The sequence below is a fragment of the Corvus moneduloides genome, chromosome 9 (genome assembly GCF_009650955.1).
Source record: "Corvus moneduloides isolate bCorMon1 chromosome 9, bCorMon1.pri, whole genome shotgun sequence".
Classification (NCBI taxonomy): domain Eukaryota; kingdom Metazoa; phylum Chordata; class Aves; order Passeriformes; family Corvidae; genus Corvus; species Corvus moneduloides.
The window spans coordinates 130,718-156,223 of record NC_045484.1 but is presented as its reverse complement, the minus strand read 5'-3'; the positions used below and the strand labels follow the sequence as shown (position 1 = coordinate 156,223).

The following is a 25,506-nucleotide window of genomic DNA, read 5'->3' as shown; positions in this document are numbered from 1 at the left end:
GCGGCTTTGGGATCGCCTCTGCGGACTCAAACTTTCTGCTTGATGAATATAGAAGTGTCTGGATGGAGATCTGTGAGATTTGGTGGTCGTGGGGATCTCGTTGTGGCTTATAAAGAGGCTGTGGCTGTGTTGGAGGGGATGTTGTGGGCATCAGAAGAGTAGGGTAACACTTGCCTCAGGGTGTGCTCAGTGGGTTTGGGATGCTGATGCATCCCATGATGGGCCAGAGAAAACATCCATGTGAGCAGGACCCACCCCAGGATCCATCCCTGAGGGACTCAGCATCATATTTGCTGGCCCTTGTCCCTCCAGTTGTGACACAGGGTATTACTATTCCTTTCTGGACTTACTTTTGCTGTGTATCTGATGGGAGAGGTCCTTAGTCTGGGTGGCATCATGGTCACAGACACCACACTGGGATTTCCATGAGCAGTGGGATTTTCTGCACCCTCTCCCTGCAGTAAATAACCCTAATGAGGGGCTTCTCCCATGAGCAGCCTCCTGGGACCCTGTGCAGGAGTGGATGGCACTGACTAGGGTCCAACTGGTGTTTGCTTCTTGTGTCAATAAATCAATTTTTTTTTTCATCTCAGTGGAAATCAACGCCCACCTAAAACTCCCTGATGCTAAAGCTTCCACTGGGGAACTAATAGTCACATTTGTAAACCTGCTCTTTTTGTAACCTGTGGTTTCCAAATCATCATTGCTGCCTGAAAAAACAGCCTGTTCTCCCCCAGCTAAAAATAATTTTATCTGAAAGTGTGCATAAAATACCTTTACTCGTTGTGAGGCAGAACCAGCGAGGAGAACATCTGCATTTCCCCTGGGGTTTGGGGACACTCCCCTTGTCTCAGAGCTAGCTGGGTGCTGAAGCTGGACTTGTGACCTGCTTAATGCAGTGTGACCTGGACCAAAAAAGGGGACAATGGGTCAGAAATGGTCAGAAATGACAGTGGAAGGTTGGAGACCTTTTAATTGGTGGTCCTGAGAAAGTGAGGCTGAAAGAGTTTCAGCCACCAGCAACTGGAGCATGAGCTCCCTGCTCCCTGGGTGCCATTAGGAATAGAGAACAAGGACCCTACAGCTGCCTGCTTTGTCCTACACCATATTTGATGGAAGAAGAAGGGTTAAACTCCCTCTGCAAATATCCAGGTGGGTGTGTGCTTTACACACTCCGGTGCCTGAGCATCATCAAAGCACCGTTGGCTTTTTTTACAGCAGTAATACAATAACACGTGAGAGGTGAAGGGGTGGGGGAATACTGCTAACAATGGGGAAGAAATCCAAACGGGAATCAAAAGGCCCTTGTGAAGCTGTGCTGCTCAGAAGCTGGGGAAGCAGCCGCTGTAAAAGCTGGATAAATACGCCGGGGTCACTAAAAGGAAGCGCTGCCGTCAGGGTTTTTGGGAGGGTTTAATAAGAGCTGCTACACCTGGGTGTCTTTTGTGAAGCCCTTGGGCACGGTGGTTTTCATTAAAGGGTTTTGTGGGGTGGAGCGTGGCCAAGGGAAAGCAGGAATGAGGGATTGCTGGCGCTGCCTGCCATGCCCTTAGCAAACCCACAGCCAGTGCCGGAGCAGGACAGCCTGGCTCTCCAAGTCCTGCCCCAAAATCCAGCGTCCTCTCCCTACAAAGCCGAGCAGCAGCTGTGAGCCTGGTCTCTGTCTGACCTCCCAGGGAAATCCTGTGCACACTTGTGCCCTGGTTTCCTGCTGTGGCTGGTGGGAAGCAGGATGGAATAGTTCCGAGGAAGATGTTTCCTGCTGTGCTGTGGGGTTGCAGGATGAGCCCAGGGATGAGGAGGGCAGGCTGGCTTTTTTGCGTGTCTTGGTGCTGCCTGGATTTTGGGATGACTGTCCAGGAAAGCTGCCTTTTCACGGTTCCCCCTGAGCTCCCCCATGGGAGAGGCAGGGATGTTTTGCCCTCAGGTATTTACTGCACCTTGTACAACCCCAGTTCTGTGTGTTCAGGTGCTCTTTTTAGTCTTGGAGTTCCAGAGATGGGAGGGGGATCCTTGAACAGGCACTGGCAGCAGCTCCATCTGGGAATATTGACATGCTGCATGCCCTGGTGGTTTGGGGTGCTGGCCCCACAGGTGCCTGGCACACCACACCAGTATGAGAGCACACCTGGGCTGGGAAAAGGCTCTTCCCACAGCACCCACACCTTCATTTCCCTGACCCAGGAAGTACAGCGCACCTCCAAGCAGGGAAACTTGGGGGAATGGGTAAGAGGCTTGGAGAACAAGTGCTAAATCAGAGCACAAGTGAAGCACCCTGACATGGTTATCCTGCTGGAGCCAGAGCCACTGCAAGGAGTGCTGTCCTGCAGGGATAAACCAGCAAAGAGACAACCCCAGGTCCAAAAGCCCAGCAGTACTTTGATCACACCAGACAAGACGTTTTCCCCGCTCTTTCCTTCTTTTCCTTTCATGAATCTTGGCAGTCTCCAACCTGATGCCTGCCCCCTCTCCCACCCCTTTCCCAGCTCTTTCCTTTCAGGACAATTAGTAAAATGTTTGGTCTTTCTTTTGGATGAATAATTAATTTCCCAGCTCGGTGAATGATTCATGTGCCATATGCCACAGCCCTGGGATGTGCCCGATACCGGCACCTCGTACAAAGGGCAGCACCGCTTGCCTGGCTCGGCGAGGGGACGGGGTGGTGATGAGGGAAAAGGCTTCCTGCTGCTGGAGATGGGAGTGGGGATCCTGGGCATGCAGAATTCTGGCTGTGGCTTTGGGGGAGACAGGCATCCCGCCTCCTCCCAGCGCAGGATCCGGCCCGCGTGTCGCTCACGCGATTCCTGCTCCATCCTTCCCAGCTCCTCTTCCCTGCCGGTTGGTTTCCTGAAGCCGCAGAGTGAGTCAGTCCCTCCCACGTGGCTGCTGGTCCCGGGGGCACTGCCTCCCCTGCCAGGCACCCCTCGATCCCCTGTGGTCCCCAGGGGCTCCTGCTGCACCCCAACACTCTTGCAGAGCTCCTGCTCTGGGGTGAGGCACTCGCTGTCCTGTGGGGGTGAAGCCTTGGGCTTCTTTGCACTGTCACGTACCTTGCTCTGGGAGAGGGGTTGGGGGGTATAAGCCTGGCCTGAGGGAAGAGACAGTGGGTTATTTCCTCCTGATCCTCGTGTGAGAAGGTGGGATCACACAGGTGGGTGCTCTGGGATCTCACACCCCTCCTTTGGCATGAGTTCAGGCCGGCCCTGCTGTGGCGCGCCCTTGCCTGCGCTCCATGTCTCTTGTGGGGCCAGCTCTCCTGTCAGTGACTTTAGGTTCCCACCAGGTCCTGTGTGGGCAAATGCAGTTTTACCAGCATCATCTCCCCCTGCCAAACCCTGTATCTGCTGAGAGGCAGCGTGGGGACTGGGCAGGAGGGAGACGTGGAGTTTGGCCAACCCACAGGGTCTGGAAGAGGGGATACTCCCTCATGCACCAAACCCCAGGGTCTCCTCTGGGAAGAGGTGGCCTTGGGGGATTATGTCACCCCCCAGATCAAAGGCTGGTAAAGGCAGATGTTGTCCTTCAGCCTCATCACACCACGCGGGGAGTCACTTGTGCCCATCCAGGGCTCTCCAAGCTGCTGGGAAGGGTGGGAGCAGGAGCTTTGCAGCAGCTCAATCCACCTGGGTCACAGCCCCGAAACCTAGAAAGAGCAGGCGAAGGTGATGGAGGCTTTGACATTACTCTGAACTGTGCCAAGGGCAGGACTTGGCCCTGGTGTCCCTGTCCCCTGGGGTCCCTAAGGCTGTGCTCTGCTGTGGCATCAGAGTGGGTGACCTGATCCCGCTGGCCCTGCCTTGAGCCAGGTTTGGACCTAAGAGCCTTTAGTACATCCTGCTACACATGATGCTGTCTGCAGAGAGGGCAAGGATGGATTCACCCCACTGATTCACCCCCAGAACAGGGCAGGAACGAGGTGAGTTCATCAGGTACCTCACTTTCTGTGAGCCATTTGACCAGTGTATTAATTATGAAGTAGTCTCCCTCGTAGAGTCAGGTGGCAGTGCAAGCCTCCAGGGGCCTTTCCACTTAATTATAAATATTAATTTGTGTGCCAGCCAGCACCCTGCCTGCCCCAGATTTTGGGCTGAGATTAGTCTGTCTCAGCCTATGCCTCTCTCCACCCAGCACACCCTTTGCTGGGACAGTTTGTCTGCGTGAGCTTCAGCAGTGCTCCCCGAGGGGAATGCTTGAGGGGGGCTCAGTTTGGGGTTGGGGGGTGAATCGAGGGTCGGTCTGATCCCTTGGGGTTCAGCCTTTTCTTGGGGTCTCTGGTGTGAAGCTGTTGGCCGTGTGGCCTGAGCTGTGTGTGCTGTCCCTTACGGCTGAGGGCTGCTGGCGGGATGTGACGCGATGGGATGATGAGGATGGGATGGGATGATGGGGATGGGAGCCCAGCAAAGCACAGCCCCTGGCACAGGCAGAGGAGGCACGATGGGTGCTGTAGAGTGGGATAGTGCCCGAATTCAGGGCTGACTTTGTGTGGGCAGGGTCATTGAGCATCACTCGTGCTTTGTTCTGCACGGTCCTAAAGAGCAGGGAATTCTTTAAAATGCGATTATTCTTGGGGCTTTTTTCCTTCTTTTGACCCCTGGGTGAAGAGATCTAAAGGTGCAGGTCTTCAGCTGGAGGCAAGGGCATGTGCTCTGCTCAGCTGCTGTGAGCCGGAGCGGTGCCGGGGGCTGAGCCTGGCTCTGCCGAGCCCCAAAGCCCACAGGTGTGGTGGCCCCAGCAGGAGCTCGCCCTCCTCCCCAGAGCCTCCAAATAAATAAAACAAAATAATCATCGTGGTTGCAAACACAAAACATTGGATCATTATTTTTTCCTGTCCTGAAAGAGTGTTTTTGTCTGCTGGTGATTGCTCACTATTCAATTATACTTCAGTGGATTAGCATATATTTCCCATCCTGCCTCCTCTCTCATTTGCATCCTTCCAAAAGCTCCTCTCTGCTCTTTTCTCCACCTGAAGTCTCTCTTCCCCCTTTCCTCTGAAGTAAAACTAACCCCTTTGCCTGGGTGACCTATAAAAACGCCTTCACTTTTTTTTTCCCTTCTTTTTTTCCTTTAGTACATATGATGAAAAGCATGAGATCATTGGGATTTTTATAGCCTAAATCTGGCAGCTTTTTTCAAATAACTTGGATGGTGAGATGTAATTTTAGTTTGGGTCCTTGCCTAAAAATAAAGAATAATTATTAGCACATCAGACGTGGATATTGTAAGTGATCGAAAAGGGTTTAAATTGTTCTACAGATACTGGAGCTGCTGCCCTGTGGCAGCACAAAGGTCTGCCACAGCCTGAGCCCCATCTCAGGAGCTGTGAGAAACCTTAATTCAGAAACTGGGAGTTATGGGTGATGTGATTTAAAAAAAAAAAAATAAATAAAAGGCATAATTAGAGGGTTAATAAGCAATTTACAGGTGAGCTATGCTGAAGTCCGAAGCAGCAAGGTTTGCTTGGAGCATTGGATTTATAATTAGCAGTGATGTGACCGTGTTGTCTGTGCCTTCCAGCAAGCCTGGATATCCAGGAGAGGGGATGTCTATAACTTCCAGCCACAGAAGGGCTTGGGAGAAGCAGCCAGCAGCCGGGCTCGTGTGCCTGGAAGCTTGGTTAGCTTTTCCCAGCCACTTTATTAGGTCTAAGGGTGGTCCGGGGCTGCTCAGACCCTGCCCCAAGGCTCTGGGCTGGATGGGTTTGCCGGGAGCAGCTCCCGCAGTGTGTGGTCCCAGCGCCTCTGCCCTCGCCGGGAGCCACGGCTGCGCCTGCGGAAGGATGTGCAGGCACCCACAGCAGTGGGTCAGCTTTTGTCATCGCTCGGGTGACAGGTCTGAGTGCAACCGCCTCGGTCTGGTGATCTGTCCTCCTCCCCAAAGAGCTCGTGATGTCCCCTGTCCCCCAGCGAGGACAAGGAGCATGTCACCTTGCCACAGAGGACTCCCATTCTTAGCAGCTAATTTGGAGCGCGGGGACGGAGTGCCCTGAAATCGCCCGAGCCTTGCCTGGAGGCTCAGCGCGGCGGCTCCGGAGCCCTTCAAACAAATCTGGGTTAGCCGAGGACTTTGCAGCCGGGGCGCTCCCGGGCGCTGCTCCTGGCCCGGGGACGGGCGCTGTGGTGAGGCTGCGGGAGGCGGCGGCTCCGCCTCCGTCGCTCCATCCGTGCGGGACCGCGGCTCGCACTGGTCCGTGGTGACAGGAGAGAGCTGCCCATCCCAGTCCTGCTCGGCTGCCAGGAGCCTTCCAGCTGGGCTGGCTTTGGCAAGCCCTCGGGAGAAGGGCCGGAGCCTGCATCCTGCCCGGGAGCATCCCCGACCTCCCGGAGGTGCTCGGTCCTGGCTGGAGTGGCCCTCCAGGGGCGGGGACATGAGGAGCAAAAGCTAAAGGAGGGTCTCGGGGTCTCCAGCATGACGCTGGCACAGTGTGTCCCCATGGTGGCATTTTGTGGAGCGCTGGGGTACCCTGCTCTCGCTGGCAGGGTGCGTGAAAGGGCTGGAAGTGACGAGGCTCTTCTCCCTCCCTCGTGCCGCCGAGTGGATGTGCTTTATCACACTTATTGATTTTGATCTTACAACCAATTTAACAGCACAGCTCTCCCCAGCCTCTGGGTGCTCCTGACTTAATTAAGACCCTTTTCCACTCTCCTGTCTGCCCAGTGGGCAGCAGGGGCTGGGCACAGGCTGGGGCATGGAGACTGTGTGGAAAGGGCTCAGGGGAAAGGGAAAGTGCCAGCAAGGGTGAAAGATCCCTGTAAATATCAGGGATAAGCTGTGTGATACATAGGGAGCGGTGGGCGATGCATCCCCACTGCTGCTGGGGCCAGGCTCTGGGGCATCAGGCTCATCCCTTGCTCTGGGGCAGGGAGGAAGAGGAGACTGGGAAAAGGAGTTGAAACAACCCGGTTTGCAGATGTGAGAGCGTTTCTGCTGCCAGGGTATCCTAGGAAACCCAGCCGCCTTTCTGGAGGGACAGGTTGGTACCTGCTGTACCTCAGGGAGAGGGTGAGAGAAAGAGTGCTAATTGCTCAGCGCACCAGAGAGCTGCTCTGGCCTGTAATTAGATGAATTAGTGGAACAATGACCCAATTTCCCTCGGTTTTTGGATTGCTGCAAACAACCCTGAGGTTGCTGCCTCCCTCTGTCCCGTTCTCCTCCCCATCCCCTCCTCTCCCACCCCCTGCTGCTCTACTGCAACGTCCCTGCTTCTCACCCAGCACCTGGGGACCAAGCCTGGATGGGAGAGGGTTCTGCCATCCTTGAGGTGCAGCATCCCTGTTCCCAGAGCAGGTGCAGGGGCCCCGAGTGTTTGCACTGCTGGACTCGGTGTGCACCAGCTCCCTTCTGCCCCAATTTGTTTTCCAGAGACGGGCTTGAAAAAAATCTTTGTGTTTTAAAAGAAAACCTCTGGAGTCCTTCCTGTGCCTGCCGGTTGTCTTCCAAGGTCATCAAACTTTCATTACTATAGATTTTGGAATGTGTGTGAGGTTCTCGGCTCCTTCTCAGCAATCCCAGAGGTGGGACTCTGAGGAAGTTCCATGTATGGAAAAAACCAGGGCAGCTGATGTCTGGAGGTGCTGCCACAGGAGCATGGAGGGGAGTGACTCCCATCTCTGAGGCGCTGCTTCTGGTCCATGTGCCACCTTCCTGGAAGGGAAGTGGATCCTGTGCAGCCGGAGGTGTTGAGACCCCAGGTGGAATCCATGGGTGATGTGGGGCTGTCCCCAGCCATCCTGGTGTGTGGCGGGTACTGATGGGGGGCTGCTGAGGCTGGGGGCCCCTGGGTGGCTTTGTCTGATCATGGTGGCCCATGAACTTGGGTGCCAGCATCAAACGAGGCTCACTGACCTTTAGGAGGAGCTGAATCTCTGTACCTGCCCAGGGACACGGTTTTCCTCGTGGCTTCCCCCAGCCTGGCGTGAGAACATGGCACTGAGGAGGCCAAGGGCTTTCCCTGGATAACTCTGCTCTGTCCCTGTGTGCCCGCAGCATCCTCGCCACGGCCGGGACACACTTCAACACCCACGTGGACCTGCGGACACTGCGGGCCGTGCGCGTGCTCAGGCCTCTGAAGCTCGTCTCGGGCATTCCCAGTAAGTTGGATGCCCCTGATTTTCCTCCCAGGGTGTCCACATTCATCCTTGATGTCCTTGGAATGACAGGGGTCCTTGTGTCACCTTATCCCACCTCTCTGTGTAGTGGGAACTCCAGGGTGGCAGCACTTGGTGTCCCCGGGTGGCACTGCCCCCTGCCCAGCCTGCTCTGTGCTTGGCAGAGCCCGCTGGCAGCTCCCCTTCCCTGGCCAGAAGGAGGTGGGTGGATCCTTTCAGGACTGGGGTTTATTCAGGGGAGATTTCTTGCTTTTTTTTTTCTCTTTTTGTTGCAAGATTTCATCTGTTGGCACGGGGATAAATAAGGAAACTAAGCTGTGGTGGCACTGGTCCTCCTGTCCCTCCTGCCCTGGGCACCGGCAGTGCTGGATCCATGCCCTGGGGGCAACGAGGGGGATAGAGCTGCACAAGCCATGCCCCACCGAGTCCAGGTGGGGCAAGCATAGGCAGGACATTAGAGTGGGCACCAGAAACAACCTCTTCTGGAGCCTTGCTCTGTAGCTTGGCTTTCCCTCCCCTGGGATGGTGCTTTTCTCCAGGATCCTCCTGCCCAAAGAGACCCTCCCAGCTGTGCTGGCCTCTTTTATCTCTCTGATGACTGTCCATCCCCTCTGCTCCCTGTCTTCCTCTTGCCAGAGGTGGGATGGGTGTGTCCCTGGTGGGGGGGTTTGCATTGCTGTTCTGAGCTGTGCCCTTTCTTTCCCCTCCCAGGCTTGCAGATTGTCCTGAAATCCATCATGAAGGCCATGGTGCCTCTCCTCCAGATCGGTCTGCTGCTCTTTTTTGCCATCCTCATGTTTGCTATCATCGGCCTGGAGTTCTACAGCGGGAAGCTGCACCGAGCCTGCTACACAAACAATTCAGGTGGGGATAAGGGCTCGGCACCCTCTTCACATCCCAAGAGTGGAAAAAAGCTGGGATGAGCTGTGCCTTACCTCTGCCTCCTTTGGCTCTCTGCTGTGTGCTCGCAGGTGAACTAGAGGAGCTGGACCCTCCCCATCCCTGCGGGGTGCAGGGTTGCCCCCCAGGCTATGAGTGCCGGGAGTGGATCGGTCCCAACGACGGGATCACGCAGTTCGACAACATCCTCTTTGCTGTGCTGACCGTCTTCCAGTGCATCACCATGGAAGGGTGGACCACAGTCCTGTACAATGTGAGTGGTGCTGCTCTGGGGGCTCTCTGGGCAGCGGGGGGTGGGCAGCTGGAGACTGTTTCTGTGTGCTGGAAGCTCAGAAGATCCGGAGTTTCCTTCATGATGGGAATGGGGTTAGTCTTTCCCATTTGAGCAGAAGATGGGGGACAGAGGGGTGTGTTCTGTGCCTCCAGGCAAAGGGAGCTCTGAAGGCCCGGTCCCCATCTCTGACTGGGTTGTGCAGCTTGTTGCAGAGAGCAAAACCTCGTGGGCCTGTCCTGCAGTGATCCTCCTGTTTCAAGGCTGTCCCTGGGGAGGCATCCTTCCTTGCCTGCTGCTCCTGCGCTCCCCAGGGCAGCTCTGTGAGAGTGGACATGTTTTTTGGGCTTTGCAGACCAGGCAGAGGATGTCTGGTGGCCTGGGAAAGCCTCAGAGCTGGGCTCAGACCCCTTCTCTGGGGCAGGGACAGCATCTTGGTGTCTGACGCAGAGCTGGGACCTTTGTGCTGAGGAAGCAGGGAGTGGCTGGGCTGAGTTCCTGTGGTTGGCAGCTGCTGATGGCCAAGCCCTTGGTGTGCCCAGAGAGCAACTTGGGGGAAACGTGGAAGCATGGAAAAAAGCTCCAGGCAGTCCCAGAGTGCAATCTCGCCGTGGGCGACTGGCCGTATAAGCATGTTTGAGTTTGTGGGCTAGAAGCAACCGTGCCTGTTCTGTTCCCAGCCTAATTTCAGCACCAATTTTGGCGTCATTGCACCGGGAATGTTTTTATACCCTGGTTCCCATAACGCCCGGAGATTTGCAGAGTGGCACTGCTCTGCGGGAGGCAAACTGGGGGCATATGGTGGGGAAACTGCTTCGGGAGGGACTCTGCCATCGGGGGAAAGGCTGCTTTTAAACCCCAGGCCAGCGTCAGGCTGTCAGCATTGGGGCCCCCTTTCTTGCTCAGTCTGTCACACGGTCCCTCCGGGGCTGCAGGGTGGCGTGCGGGGCACAGAGGGAAACCTAGTCTGGAGTGGAAAGTGGACAGTTCATTGCAAAGGCTTGACCTTTCCATGAGGATTTGGTTTTCCTCTTCCTGAAGGAGATGGCAGTGTCAGGATCCTGCTGCATCAGTGGGGGAATTAGGCAGGATTGAACCACCTGAGTGTTCAGATCGAAAAGCTTCAATGTTGTGTCTGTTCTGGTGTGTCAATGTGATTAGGGACTTGACCACAGCACCTATTGCCCAGGTGCAATTGAGTATATCAGGAAGGCAATTTTCCAGTGCCCTGGGCAGCTGCTCCCACTGTCGTATGCAGCCTGTGCATGCCTGTGGCTGGTGCCAGCCCCCTGCCCTGAGCCTTGTTCTTGTGTTAATGACTGTCCCCTGCAAAACCTGCTTCCATCGGCACTCCCCGTGTCTGCCCCTTCCCAGCCTTTGGTGCCTGCAGCAATTAGCAGCAGCACGCCCTGTGCTGGAGCCCCGCTGGTGGGGTGTGAGGGGATGGGGAACAGACAGACAATTTATGGTCTGATGGACCTCAGGGGTTTGTTTGAGTAGGTCTGGTCTCCTGCTGCTTGGGGTGTCCTTGCTGGGAAGGCTGGAGATGATCCCTTCTGGGTCTGGGATTTGCTGATTCATCACCTGGGTCCTACTGGATGGGAGGTGCTGCTGGGAGCTCTGAAAACTGTGCCTACTCTACAGGAACCCTTATTTACTACCCTAGCTGCTAAACTGGGGCCTCTCTGGGACCCCTGTGGGGGTTTGGGATCCAAATCATCTTCTCAGCACCATTAGCAAAGCTGGGCAGATGTGCTCTGTCGCCAATGTCACTGTCATGCTCTGTCACCATGTTCCCCAATGGCCAGGACCACAAATAAGATGCCTCCCTTCCCCGCTCCTCTGCAAAGAACCAGCTGTTACTGACCAGTTATGGAAAGGAGCAGGGGCCTTCCTTGGCTTTTAATTGAATTAGGATCTGGGGCCTTGGTATCATGAAGCGCTGCTGATTCACCTCAGGGGGTGGCAAGAGCTGGTGATCCTGGCACTGCTGGGCTGCACGTCCCGTCCTCCCCAGGGACACAGGCTGCCTCTCAGGGGGCCTCATGGTGCAAAGGTTGTGGGTGCTCGGTCCTTTTGCTACTTGGAGAAAGAAAAACTGATTTCTGCCCTTTTTTTAATAAAAATGTGAAGGATGCAGTCCCTGGGGGATGCAGGAGGAGGGCTGGAAAACCACAGGGATGCTCTGCCATCACCTTCATCACTTGGAGCAGCAAGCCAGAGCAGGCTCCTGCTGCTAACCAGCGTGGACCTTGCCCAGCCCATGCTCCAGGTTTGGGGGGCTCAGCAGGGGACTCTGCTTTCCTACTGGGATAAAGCGATGGGAGGCTGCGTCCTTGCGGATTAACGCTGCAGGGGAGAGGGAGATGGCAGGAAAACCACTTTAGCAATCTCTCAAAGAAATTGCTTACTACAGAATTCCCCTGTGTGACTGTATCATGATTTTAAGATCTGTTTTTCCACCGTTCTACCAGGTCTAGGAGTGTGGCTCCTGGAATTTGCAGGCAGTACTGCAACAAGCTAATTTCCACATGGATTATTTCATCTATGTGCTTGCTTTTTGCTTTCTTTGTATCAGCTTTGCCTTCATGAAGTAGAAATCACAGTATGGGCTGAAAAAAAAGAATTGTGGGGTGTTATGGGTTTTCCAGCTCCTGTCCCTGGGAGCCTGGGGGACTTTGATTTCTTTTGAAGGGGAGTTTGACTTTGAGACTGCCTCTGTGGTCCGAAACAGGGGCTAACAAGTATTTTGGTTTTCTTCTTATCCTGGAGCAGGCACCCCTTCCCTGGGCTGGCTCCAGACCAAGCCTGATTTCTGTAGGAACCAGAGGGAAGTACAGTGCAGGCAAAGAGACTCACTGTCCTACTTCTCCGCCTCTGCAGCCCCTGCTGGCATGGGGCAGGGGCTGGGATGCAGTTTGTCATTAAACAGCGATGCTGGGGCTTGGGGGGATGGCAGGGCTGGGGAGGGGCTGCCCGGGAACAGCACAGGCACTCGGTGATGCTGGCGGCTTCAGATGCTCAGCCCGGCTCCCAAGATGCCAGGAAGCAAACAGGCAAGGAGTTTGAAATCGATATTTCCTCCAGAACGCCAGCTCGGGAGGCTCTATTTATTCACCACAGTTGTTTATTTGTGCTCCCGTTTGGAACTGCTCAGCTGCTGTGCTTGCAGGTAGCGAGGAGGAGGCTGGCTTGCCAGGATCTGGCACTCCCCTCTTCCCCCCATGCCGCCGGGAGCTGAGGTGGGAAGAAAAACACCCGTGGCAAGGATGTGCTGGGGGCAAGTGGGCTCTGTAAGGAGGTGCAGGCAGGGCATCCAGGGCTGTCTGCTCCTCCTAGAGCAGGTCTGGAGCACAGCTCGGAGGAGGAGCAGCTGAGGGAGCTGGGAGGGCTCAGCCTGGAGTAAAGGAAGCGCAGGGGGGACCTTCTCACTCTCTACAACTCCCTGACAGGAGGGGACAGCCAGGTGGGGATTGGTCTCTTCTCCCAGGCAACAGGGTGAGAAGAATCGTCCTCAAGTTGCACCAGGGGAGGTTCAGATTGGATATTAGGAAAAACTTCTTCTCCAGAAGGGTTGTCAAGCCCTGGCACAGGCTGCCCAGGGAGGTGGTGGAGTCACCATTGCTGGAGGGGTTTAAAAGGTGTGCAGATGTAGCACGTGGGGACATGGCTGGGTGGTGGCCTTGGCAGTGCTGGGTTAATGGATGGGTTCAATGACTTTAGAGGGCTTTCCCAACCTGGACAATGTTCTGATTCCTGCCGGCGTTGCTCACAGGGTCTGAGCCTGCTGCCTGTTCCCCTGCATGGGTCTGGCTGTCAGGTTGGACTCCTCATCCTCTCCTGGCACAAGGCATTGTGACCATTGGGAAGCAGGAAGGCAAAACAGTACAGGGAGCCTTAGGAGATGCCAGGGCTGAGTGCTGAGAGCCCTCAGCAGCAGGAGGGGAGCATCTGCTGGGGGGAAGAACATCAAGCTCTTGGCGGCTTCCAAAATCCCCTCCCAAAATGCGGTGGTTGTGGGCAGAGCTGTGTCCATGGCCTCGAGGGAGGTGGGTCTGGGTCTTTCAGCCCCAGGCAAAGCTGAGCAGCTGCAGCAGAGAGCCAGGAGGCTGCAGGGGCGCGGGTTGGGTGCCAAGTGTGAGCTGTGTGTGCGGGGACGCTGCAGGAGTGGCTGGAAAACAGGAGCTGCTGCAAGGACGGGGGTTTGCAGCATGTGTGACTCAACCCCCACGTGCTTCCAGCATGCTGGGGGTGCTGGGACCAGGAGGGGAGGACGTCTCCTCAGTGTTTAGGATCTCCTCTACACATGGGGTGCAAAAGTGTTCTGATGAATCTCACTACGTGCAGAAGTCATTTCATGCTGCTGGGTGCAGGGCTAGGTTTGCACAAGTTGGCTTGGACTGGTTCTGTCTGTGAAGCACCAAACTTGAGATCACAGGATCACAGAATGGTTGGACTGGAAGGGGCCTTTTAAAGACCATCCAGTCCAACCCCTCTGCCATGGGTGGGGACACTTTCCACTAGTCCAGGTTTCTCAGAACCCCATCCAACCTGGCCTGGAACACTTTCAGAGATGGGGCATCCAGCACCTCTCTGGGAAACCTGTGCCTGTGTGTGACCACCCTCCTTGTAAAAAAATTCTTCCTTATATCTAATTTAAATCAACCCTCTTTCAGATTAAAACCAATACCCTTTGTCCTGTGACAACAGGCCCTGCTAAAATGTTTGTCCTCATCTTCGTTATGAGCCCTGTTAAAGTACTGAAGATGTTCTGCTGGAGCCTGGCTTTGAAATGCGGTGACATATCCATCCTTTTTGGAACAGGGACTGCTCAGGCAGGCCTGATTTGGGGTGCTGGGAAAGGCAGGTGTGTTATATCACTGGTCATGCTGGAGGACATGGATCAGAGATGTGAGCAGGGCTGGGCTGTTCTGCTTCCTGCCCCATCCCCATTTGCCCCAGTCGACCTTGGAGGGGGTCAGAGGAGGAATCTGTTGCAAAACAGTTGTTTTTCCATGTGTGTGTATGCAAAATTGCTCATTGCATGTTGGCATCAGTTCCTGGGGTTTCACAGCCATCTCCTGGGATGCTCAGCACTCAGCTGCCCTCCCCAAAGCACCTCTGTGTGAACAGTGTGAGTGAGACCTGAGCATCGTGCAGCTCTGCGTGGATTCCTCCTCAACCTTTTGGAGAGTGAGGACAGTGCCTGGCTTTCCGTAGAGCAGCCAGGAGGCAGCAAAATTAATGACTTGAGCAGAGAGGGTTTTCCTCTTTTTGGGGGTTTGCTCAGACCTGAGATGAGCTGGGAAACCTCCCTGAGCCCCAGTACCTCCAGGAGCTGCTGCAGCTCCTCTGGACACTGGTGTCTGTCTCCTGGGGTCCCAGGGCAAGAGCTGCAGCAGTGCCAGCCAGGCACCAAGGGTGGTGGGACCTCTGCAGTGAGGCTCGTGGTGCAAAGATCCCCAAAACAGCCCTGACGCCGCAGTGATGGGCAGAGCACTGGAGGAGCTCAGTACAGCAGGAAGCTGGGAGTGTGATGGACAACGGTGGCTCCCAGCAAGGAGCTGGGAAGAGGAGAAAGAGGAGGAGGAGGGAGAGAGGCTGGAGAGTGGGGGAGGTGGGAGGGATGGCAAAAGAGAGAAACCACCTGGCTTTTTAGCCCTCTGTGCTCTGGGATGGCGCCAGGCTCTCCAGCCGGAACGCTTGCAAAGGGAACAGGAGTCCCTTCTTATGTGTTTTAAATTAAAACACAGCACACACAAAATATCCTGGCGGGGAGGTATGAAAATTTAATCAGCACCCAGAGCTCTGAGCAGCTCGGCAGCGAGCACAGACCGTAATGCCTCTGCAGCTATTCCTGGCGGCTCCCGGCCGTGCGGGCACAGCGGGATGGGCTCAGGCTGGGGAATGGGGGCTGCCAAAGAGTCCCCAGCACTTGTCACACCGCAGGACAGGGCCCTTTCCTACTGCTTCCTCCAAAACGCTGCATGTTTTAAACATGGTTAAGAGCATGTTAGAGCATGTTCAGAGAGACTTCAGATTCCACCTCGAAGGTTCAAACCTTTCCGAACTCAAAAAATGAGCTGTTTTTCCCCAAATGGCTCCAGTTGGTGCCTGTGCTGCCAGGCATGGGTGCTGGAGCCTGGCCCCACCAGGCACGTGTGTGGCAGCCAGCCTGCTCTCCCCTCTCCTCCCTTTGGAAAAACGGCTCTTTCTCCGCACTCAGCAAAGCCAGACCCTCACCAGCTTGCCAAATGTTCCTGCCTTTTTTTTTTCTTTCCCCTTTTTCCCTCTGTGTGTGTGTGTGTGTATGTGATGAAATGACACAGCAGGAAACAAATTGTGTCTGCTGGATCCCAGCTTTCAGGCATGTTCTATCAAAAGCTCCCTGCCCACACCCTCCTCCCTGCCCGCGCGGGAAAGTCTCACTCCAAGACGGTCTGCTGGAAGCACTGGAGGAGCTGAGGGGCTGCTGGAGGTACCAGTGCTCCAGCATTGATGCTCTGGCATTGCCCAACAGCTCCAGGCTCAAGGGTGGGAGGTGGCAGGGGGTCTCAGTGCTGCCTTGCTCATCTTTGTTAAGCCCAGGACCCATTAGTGGATTTGGTGCTGGAAATCGCGTTGATGAGGTGTTGGAAAGCTGTTTCCATGCCTCTTGGTGAATGTGCTCCTGTGCTCCAGGGTTGGGCTGGGGAGCTGTTGGGGTCCATGAGTGAGCTTGTGCAGGGGTCTGTTGCCCCAGAGCAGCACAGCTGAAGCCAGGGATGTTCCTTCCTCTAAGAACGTCATACAACGATGAAAATCATATTTAGGAACAACATATCATGGGGTCGGAGCTGCCTCTCTGAGCTTGCAGCATGCCCAAAACAAGGCTGGAAATAACCAAGCCCCACGAGAAAACAGCCCCAAGGCTGATCCTGTGGAAGCCATGCTCTGCTGCTGCACCCAGGGTCTGGGTCCTGCTGGAGAGGCAGCGGCGCTGGCACGTGGGTCTGCACTGGAAAGAGCTGTGAAACTTTGCAAATGCTCCATCAAGAAAAGTTCATCTTGCTGCAGAGTGGTTAGGGGGGTGCTGGGGAAGGCGTAGGAGGGGTCGGGCAGGGGGAAGGTGAAGGTTTGGGAGCAAAATGGAGGGATCACAGTGAGGGATGACTGTGGGGAGAGGTAGAGCAGAAGGCACGCATGGGGACTGGGTTTGTTCATCAATGCTGGGGCATCTGGGTGCAATTTCTTGGTGGGTTGGAGGAGAAGAGAACCAAATTTGGTCTCAGTGCCTATTTCAAATATTTTGAAAACGCTTGATTTTTAGTAATGCTTCTAGCAACACATTTTTTGCATTCCATTCAGGAAACAGGAAAATGAAATGCTTTGTGTCCTTTTCCTGTTTCGTCACTCCCTCCCTGCACACACTCAGATGGAAGCATGTGCTGAGCTTTGTGTCCCCCTCTGGCATTATTCCTGCCTGTCCCTGGCACCCCAGAGCATGCCAGGGCCAGTGAAGGGCAGTGCTGAAGGAAGGGAATGGGGCAGGAGGTGCCCACCCTGCCTGGAGACCCTGACACTTGGCCATGGCAGGATATGTCCCACCCCGGGCCAGTCCTGGCCTTGCAGAGGAAATGTACCGATTTCCTCATTAACCTGATTTGGGAAAGCAAAGCATTTCCATTCAGATCTTGTCCAGTGCCGAGGTCTCTGATGGATCCCAGGCAGGGAGTGAAGCATGGCCCTGCATGCAGGAGATTCAATTACTGCCATTAAAGGGAACAAGGAGATCTGTTACTGCACTGGGGAGAGCAGCAGCGGGTGTCAGGGTCTGGAGGGAACTGCTTAGGCCAGGGAATCTGCTGTAAGGCATTTTTAAAATTAATTTTCTCCCCCTTTTTTGGGGGGTGTGAAACTGTGACTGCTGACCTGTGCGTGATTCTCAGCTGGTTGCAGCTGTGGTTTGCAGGGAGGAGCAGGTCAGGGGCTGTGGAGGTCTTGCTGGGGGGACACCATCAGCCATGGCAGAGGCACAGTGGGTGTCACCACCAGGCAAAGACCATCGGAACTTGCTGAGCCAAGGATTTGGAGCACAAATCATGGATGCTGAGGTGGTTTTGCACCCACTGTCCTGCTCTGCAAGCACCTGAGAAGTGCTGGGGAAGGCAAGCACCGCTCCCAGGGCAAAGGCCCTTGAGATCCTGGCTTTTCCCATCATCTGCAAACCTTGTCAGTAGGATTGCAGCCAGTGGGGGCTGACAGATCCCTCCTGGCCAGCCACAGGGTTTGGGACAGCTGGGTCATCCCATCCCTGCCCTGCAATGCAGGCAGAACTGTGGATTCCCACGGAAGCTCCCTGTGGGGCAGGAGATCCTGGCAGAGGACAGTGATGAGAACAGGATGGTGCCATCCATGCTGCTGGAAGTCCCATGGATTTTCCCCACCCTCCCCACAGCAGCTGTATCCCCTGAGCACCCCACCAGTCCATGCAGGAATGAACGTGTGTTAGCCCAGTGTAATTATGAGCCGTTTCAGTCCATATTCAAACAGAAACCACAGAAGCTCTTTCCTGGTGCAGGTGGAATTTGAGAGGGGACCTGACTGTGTGCAGGGCATCAGTGTGTGCTGCTGATGTTGGCCAAGCTGGATGTGGAGGTATCCAGGACACATCTGCTGGGAAGGGGCAGAAAGCTCCCCTGCTTTACAGGGAAAACCCCAAGTGGGAGCCCAGCCCTGTTATGAGACCCTGGAGAATCAGTGAGGGTGGGTCTTGATAGGACAAGGGAGAATGGCTTTAAACTGAAAGAGAGTAGGTTTAGACCAGATATTAGGAAAAAATTCTTCCCTGTGAGGGTGGGGAGGCCCTGGCACAGGCTCACCAGAGAAGCTGTGGCTGCCCCATCCCTGGAAGTGTTCAAGGCCAGGCTGGATGGGGCTTGGAACAACTTGGGGTAGCGGAAGGTGTCCCTGAACATGGCAGGGGGCTGGAACCAGATGACCTTTAATGTCCCTTCCAATCCAAACCATTCTAGGAATCTCTGTGTGAATGAAATCCAGTGGCCCCCACATCCTGCTGCTCCATGAAGTCCCCAGTTCTCCACCCCAAGCTGGTGAGCAACGAGTGGCCATTAAGGCTCCCTGCACAGACTGAACCTGCTTTCTGTTTATTTTTAGCTAGGAGAGACTGAGTTTAAGGGGTTTATTGAGGTTTTCCCCCCTCCCTTCCCCTCTAGCAAAGAAATCCTGAAGGTTCCCATGCGCCGCAGCCTGAGGGAGGGGACGTGTGGGCTGCACACTTGTGCTGTGCATTCAACTTGAGGATATATTTAGATTTCTTTAGATTTCTGGCCCCCCAAATGAGACCTCCTTTTGCAGCTTCCTGCGCCTTTTCCTGCCCTTTGGGGGGAAAAATAAACCAAGAAAAAACCAAACAAACACCACAAGAGCTGCCTAAAGAATAACCTTGTGCTTGGGGGTTGAGAAGCAGGAGCTGGTGGGGGCTCTTTCTCTGGGTGAGGGCCTGTCATGCCGGCCCCATTCCCTCAGGAGGGCCCTGCTCCCACGCCCTGGTGGTGTCATTTATAGGCTCAGAGGGCTTTCCTGGCAGCAGGATGGGTTGTGCCAAGATGTCGGTCTGGTGGTTCTTGGTCTGGTGGCCACGGAAGAGTCTGGGGAGTTGTGATGGAGGCTGGTGGGGTGCATAATGAGAAGGAAGTCTCTCAAAGGGAAGGGAAGGGAAGAAGCAGCAAAGATTGGGCATCAAGAAGCTCCTCCATTTCCCAAAGGAATATAAAAAGCCCTTCCTAGAGGGCTGGGGTGAGTGATGGGGCCTGGTCAGCTGTGCAGGGAGCAAGGCAGGAACCAGGAATGTCTTCATTAAAGGAGTTAGTGTTGGTGTAATTCAGGGATTAAAATTCTTGTGTCCACTCTGAATTCTGCAAACAACAATCTCCTGGTACCTTCCACAAAGGGGGAAAAACCTGTGCGAAGGCACAGTGGACCAAGATGATGAACTATTGCCTGCAGAGGGATATCAAGAACAAATGATGCCCCAAAGGAATGGGAAAAGAGGCTGCTCAGTTAAGACAACTACATCTTGGTGCCAAAAGAGTTGGAAAGTGCTATGAGGGCCATAGCAAAGTTCTGTTGACTCAGCCCTCCCGGAGGAGCAGTGAGCAGTTCCTCATCTCTGCAGATGGAAGCAAGGCCCAGTGAGATGACATCTGGAGAGATTTGGGCATGGATGGATATTTCAGCCCTGCTTTTGGCCGACACAAAGCAACAAAAGCCTTGATACCAGGAACGAGGACATGGCCAACGTGGAAGCCCAATGCTGAGACCACGGCACCCACCAGCCCGGGTGCTTGGGATGGCTTCCCCCCGTGCTCGGAGGGAGCTGGCACATGAAATGGCAGGTCTGGTAACAAGTATTTTTAACAGCTCCATCGAGTTGGGGGAGGCACCATCTGACTGGAGAATAGCGAATGCGATGCCTATATTTAAAAGTGGGGGGAGGAGGGGAGGAAAAGTAAGGCAGGCAGGAATAGGACTGTGAGGCTGACCTCGATCGCCTGCCATTTCGGAACAGATTTGGGAGGCAAGAGAGGAAAATGAATCATGGGTTTGCCAAAGGTAGGTCACGCCGGGCTAACCTGGCATCGCAGGCCTGGAAACGTAGAGCTGCTCCTTGTAGTAAAGGCTTTGCTGTGGGAAAGTGGCAATGGAGAGGGGAAGAGGGGAAGGCGATGAGGAGTTCTGTGAGGCTGGCAGGGAAGCGAGCAGTTCTGGGATGGTGCTGGGGGGACACAGGGGATGTCATCGACTCGTGGAGTCCTTTAGGGATGAGTCAGGGGCTTTCCTGCTTCCAGCATCCACTGGCTTCCTGGAGCTGGAGGGACAGAGGCTGCCATCCCGGGCTGGGAGGCATTTGAGGGACGGAGGAAGAGATGTGGGATGCAGTGAGAAATGGAAAGCCAAGCGCTCCTGAGGAGCAGCAAAGATCTCTCCTTGGAGCTCAGGTCTTGTTGACTGGGAAGCAGTGGTGTGGAAGAGGAGACGGTGAACGAGGTGACTGCAGGGCAGGGGTGTCACGAAGGAGGAGGGAGGATGCTGGGATGCCGGTGATGTGGTAAAGTCTCTGTGGCATCATGCAGGGATGGAATGTGACCCATCAAATTGCTCATTCAGGTCTCCTGTGTCCAGGGAGACTGAACTGAGCCTGGATGGGAGCAGGGAAGGGGCTACTGGATAAAATAGGGCAGGAGAGCCAGTCAGGCAAGAGAGAATTGGAAGAACTCTGTTTTGGCCAGCAAAGCAGAGGCTGGGGATGGCTGTGATTGCTGTCTAGAAATACATCAGGATGGGAAACAGGAAGGAAAAGAGCTATTTCAGCCAGAGGCCAACGCTGGCAAAAGAATGGAGTGGTATAGAAAATGACCGCAAATAAATTTAGGCTGGAAGTTACAGTAGCCATTGGAGCACCTGCTTGAGGAGGCTTCCAGTGGGGATAGTGAGTTTTTGGCAGTCTGAGTAGCTGAGGAGGTACCAGATGATGGTCTGGAGCCACTACATCCTGACTGGGCATCACCAGTTCCTGGGTTTGTAGGGAGCATTGGGATGTCCCCTGAGAAATTTCATGTTGGGGCTGGGGGCTGCCAGCAAAGCTGGCACCAGCCAGGAGGACCCGTGTGGCTGCTGGTGGCCATGCTGTTCCTGGGGCTGCTGCTGTCAGCCTGGGTGCTTGGGACCCTCCCTGAGTCCTTGAGTATGTGGGTCCATGGCCACAGCTCCCCATCTCCTCCTCTCCCCCAGAAGTGCCCCTCCTGCAGCTGCTGGGTGCTAGTGGTGCTGGATATGTGACCTCCCAAACCCCCTTAAAGATCTCTCTAATGCCCTTTGCCTCCACCTCCAGGGGAGCCGGGCACTCAAATGCACGTAGAGGTCGGGATCAGTCAGCCCATGCCATCGGAGCCCTGCCGAGCCCCTGCGTCATCTTTCCCTGCTGCAGGTCCCCAGTGACACCAATTTCACCGTGCCTGCAAAATGGAGAGGGAAGAGGTGGTCTGGGCACAGATAACCCTGGGGAAACTGCCCTCTGCTCCATCATCTCGTGCCCATTTCCCCTCCCTCTCCTGCTGAGGTGGCTAAAGAAGGGGTGGTGATGGACCAGTTCTGGGGGAAGATGTCCTGTTCTCCTGTAGGAAAGCAGCTCGTCTGTTTGGCATTCCCTGTGACAGGGACCTCGGGGAAAGCCTGTGTTTTTTTGGGCAGGAGCCAGTTCCAAAGGCAAACAATCCTGACATGGGTGGCAGGTACCCAGTGGCATCTTGGCAGGGAGCTGAAGCCCAGCCAAGTTCGGGCTGAGGGTTGCACGATGCTTTGAAGACTGATGCCATGGGAAATGGTGCTGGCAGAGCAGAGCAGTGGCCTGGGTGTCTCTGGAGGGTTGTGGTGAACATTGGCTGTCTGGGATTCCCACGCATCCTCCCTTCCTCCCTGCACTTCCTTCTCCCGTGGCCCTAAAAAAGGAGGCTGGAGGTGAATTGGGGCTCTTGAAAGAGCAGGATCTTGAGAAGAGGTGTGTGGTTTCCCTAGTGCCAAAGGAGGAGGGCAGTGAGTCCTTCCAGATGCTTTCCCAACCTCAGCGCCCTTATGGCTGCTGCGCGCCAGCTGCTCCTTGTTGCTGAGATCTCTGCCCACATCCCCTGTCCCAGTGCTGTGGTCAATGCCTGTGCTGGGGTGTGCTGATGTCACCCTTCCTGCCTCGGGCTCCGTGTCAGGGTGATGGGGACACCCAGCTGAAGTTCCCACAGGAGGAGGACTCCAGCAGGGGACTTTCTTTCCTCCTCGGAATTGCACTTCTCCCGTTGCAGAGTCTCGTCTCAGCTCCTGCACTGGCCGACCAGGAGACGTGGTGCCAATGACTCAGATGAAGATGAGGGCTTAATTAGCACAGAGAGAGGGGGGAAGAGAGAGAAAAGAGAAAGAGTCTTTCATTGCAAGAAGATTGATACCACCTCCCCCAGACAGTCACGTTCTGCCGCATCACCCTCAGCCCGGCGTCATGCGCACTGTGCCTGACACCAGAGGACAAATGGGGCCTGGGAGGCGGCTGAAAGGGACAGAGGGGCACTGCTTTATTAAAACCCCTAGTGAATTGATGTCTGGAGGTATTAAGCAGGGCTCATCATGAGCCTTTGCAGCTGTCGGGCTGTGCCCTGCACTCAGAGCTCCCGTCTGATCTCAGCTCCTTGGCTTTGAGGGATGTACCTGGGGTGGGAGGGTGTCTGCAAGGTATTAGTGATGGTGCCAGCAGCAAAATGCCTGCTCGGAGGTTTCGCAGCATGCATGGAGGGAAAAACATTGGCTGCCTCTTCTTCAGATGCCTCTTTCCCTGGTCTTAAGGCACCTTGTAAATCTGTGCTCAGTGGGCCCTGCTGCCGTGGGGCTGCTTTGCCCCATCCCAGTGGATGTGCAGGGAAGCACTGAATCAAACGGCTGGGGAAAACATGCTCAGGGTGGCCCCTCGCCCTCAGCACCTCCGTTTCGGGCTGCAGGACCCTGCACCTCCAGCTATACCCATGCTTTACAGTCTCTGCGGGGGTGGTTGGAGGAGATGGAGGCGAGCAGTCCTGCCTGAGGAGAGCTGCAGACTGGTGCAGGGTGCCGAGGGGTGCCAGGGCTCTTCTGGTGGGGAGCTCCCCTGCAGGGTGCCCACTATGACTTGGCAGGCATGGCCACGTCACCCTGAGGAGCCTGGTGTGGTCAGCCTGGAGCACTGAAGTTAACACACCCTTCCTCTGCCCCATTGCTGGTGTTGAAGGTAATGTCACACGTGGTTTTTTCTTTCCCCTGCAGACCAATGATGCCTTAGGAGCCACCTGGAACTGGCTGTACTTCATCCCCCTCATCATCATTGGATCCTTCTTTGTCCTCAACCTCGTCCTGGGAGTGCTGTCAGGGTAAGCAATGTGGTTGCTCCCTCCGAGCCGTGCCGGTCACACATTTCTGAGACCCAAGGCTGGCCCCAGCATTGCTGTGTCCCTCCATCTCCTCCATGCCTGCCCCACAGCAAGGGATTGCTCCCTGGCTATGCTTGGCTCTTTCTCTCCCTGGGGAGCTGGGAAAGGGACAGCCTTGAAGATATTTATTATTCCTGTTATTTCACCTAGCTGAAGATCTTGTGGTTTTGGTCACCTGGGAGAAATGGTCACTGGGGATCTTCTGGCTGCTTGGGGAAGAGGGGAGAGACATGGGGGAATCTATGAAAATGTGATTGAGTGCAGGCTGGTTTTGGTGGGTTGTGCGTGGTTTGGGATGGGTTTGTGGAGTGATACAGAGCACCTCTGTGCTGTGACCAGGAGGATGTGCCCAGCCCTGGGGGGGTGCAAACTGGTGAGGATAGGGATGCTTGGGGTGCACGTGGGTAAGCTCAGAACATAAGGAAGTAGGGACAATGCAACTGTCCCTGTTCTGCAGTTCCCAAGGGAAAGGCAGTTTTAATCCAAGCCATTGAGCTGGGTTTGGAGACAAAAAGTCTTCTTGTCTCCATGACAATGAACTGTGGTTGCATAGCACATCCTCAACTGCTGGCAGGGGCTGAAGAATGGGGAGTGCATGCCCTCTCCTGCACTGGGGGAAGATGTGGGCTCCTCTGCTCTGCCTGGAGCAGGTTATTTTTTAGCTAATTACCCATCATGACTGAACGCAAAAGTCATTGTAACACCAGTTTGGCCAGATGGAAAGCCCTTAGATGCAAGGGTTAGGGTGGAGAATGGCCCTGGTCATCTCTGTCCCTGTCCTGGGTGTCCCTGGGAATTCAAGTGTGATGGTGGTGGTTTCAGGCGTTTCTAGAGTGGCAGGTTGGGCTTCTTCAGGGTCTGTTGTTGGGCTGAATTTTCCCAGCTCTCATTCTGGGGTCTGACTGAGTCCAGGGGCTCTGGGGACAGGCTGCAGGAAGGGCCTCACATTGCCCTGCAGAGAGGGAATTCTTATGGGGGATGAAGATGTCCAAGCAGTGTTGGGTGGAATCTGTATTTCTTATGCCACATCCAGCTTGGGTATTTGGGCAAAGTCCAGCTGGGTCTTGGTGCCAAGCAGGAGCTTTCCTACAAAAGCCTAAGGAAGGAAAGTTAGGAGACTAAAGCTTGGGACTCAGCAGCTGGGAAAGCCCCTTATTGCAACGTTAAATCGTGCCAGTGTGGTGTGCTGTGTGGATACCAAGGCTTTTGGTGCCGGGGCGATGCTGAAAGCAGCTCGGAGACACAAGCCAGACACTGGCCAGAGGACCACAGCGGGGCTGGTGGAATACCTGGCCATGCCCCAGTCCAGCTTGGTGCTTCTCTGCACCAGGACTGCCCGAGACAGCTGTTTCCATGCCCGCTGAATTGGATGCAGTTGTCTAGGACTCTTCCCAGGCACCGGCTGGCATTTCAACTGTTTGTTTATTGCTAATGGGGTTTGTATTGGGGAAGGATGCAAGTGGGTGGGTGGCCTAATTGGCAATGGAGATGATCTCGTGGTGTGCCAGATATCCAGGGTAAAGCAGGACTGCTCAGCTCCCCAGAGGGCTGGGCGAGGTGAGCGCAGGTGGTGAGCTGGGCTCTGCCACTCTGTGGCAAGGCCACTGTGCATGTCCTCCTGCCTGGACACAGCCACATCCTCTGTGGCTCAGCACCTTGGTGGGATGAATCATCCAAAGCTGCTGCTGGAGCCGTGGAGGGGTAGGACCTAAGGCAGGAGAAGGTTCTTCTGCACACAAATGATGTGTGGCCTTGAGTGCAGCAAGAAGGGTCTCGTTCCTTGCTCTGTTTGCTGAGCTCTTCTTGTTTTTAGCTCTTGCTGCTATCCTCTTGTGCTGGAAGAGAATACTTGGCTCTGCTGGGGGACGGGAGGTGTGACCTTTCCATTGTCCAGCTCTGAGCTGGATGAACAGGCAGGGCCCAGCTGGATACCCCAACATGTCCCACGGCTGTGCTGAACTGAGAAGAGATGGTCACTTTGGGAATGAGCTCCATGGAAACGCCTCCACTGGAATGAATTCTTTCCCTGGCAGTTACACCACTGCTTTGGGGGAAGACAGGCCATGCTCAGCTGAAATCACAGCCACTGCGTTAACATGGGGTGCAGCAGGGAGCCCTGGGAGCCTCCTTGCAGAAACCTGGCCCCACGTTGCTTGCAAACTGCACCATCTGCACTGGCAGATAACAAGGTCCACTTGGGATTTCCAGCATTCTCCTCAAGGTTCAC

At 55.1% G+C, this 25,506-nt stretch overlaps 1 protein-coding gene across 10 annotated transcripts in view; it reads left to right on the top strand.

The window, feature by feature from the left end:
• CACNA1E (calcium voltage-gated channel subunit alpha1 E) overlaps window positions 1-25,506 on the top strand; it is a 129,658-nt gene that overhangs the window by 51,837 nt on the left and 52,315 nt on the right. For all 10 annotated transcript variants that reach the window (XM_032117415.1, XM_032117413.1, XM_032117421.1 and 7 more), the window contains 4 exons: window positions 7,984-8,087; window positions 8,817-8,969; window positions 9,077-9,258; window positions 23,116-23,219. In XM_032117415.1, coding sequence (XP_031973306.1) covers window positions 7,984-8,087; window positions 8,817-8,969; window positions 9,077-9,258; window positions 23,116-23,219 — 543 coding nt within the window. The remainder of the gene's footprint in view (window positions 1-7,983; window positions 8,088-8,816; window positions 8,970-9,076; window positions 9,259-23,115; window positions 23,220-25,506) is intronic.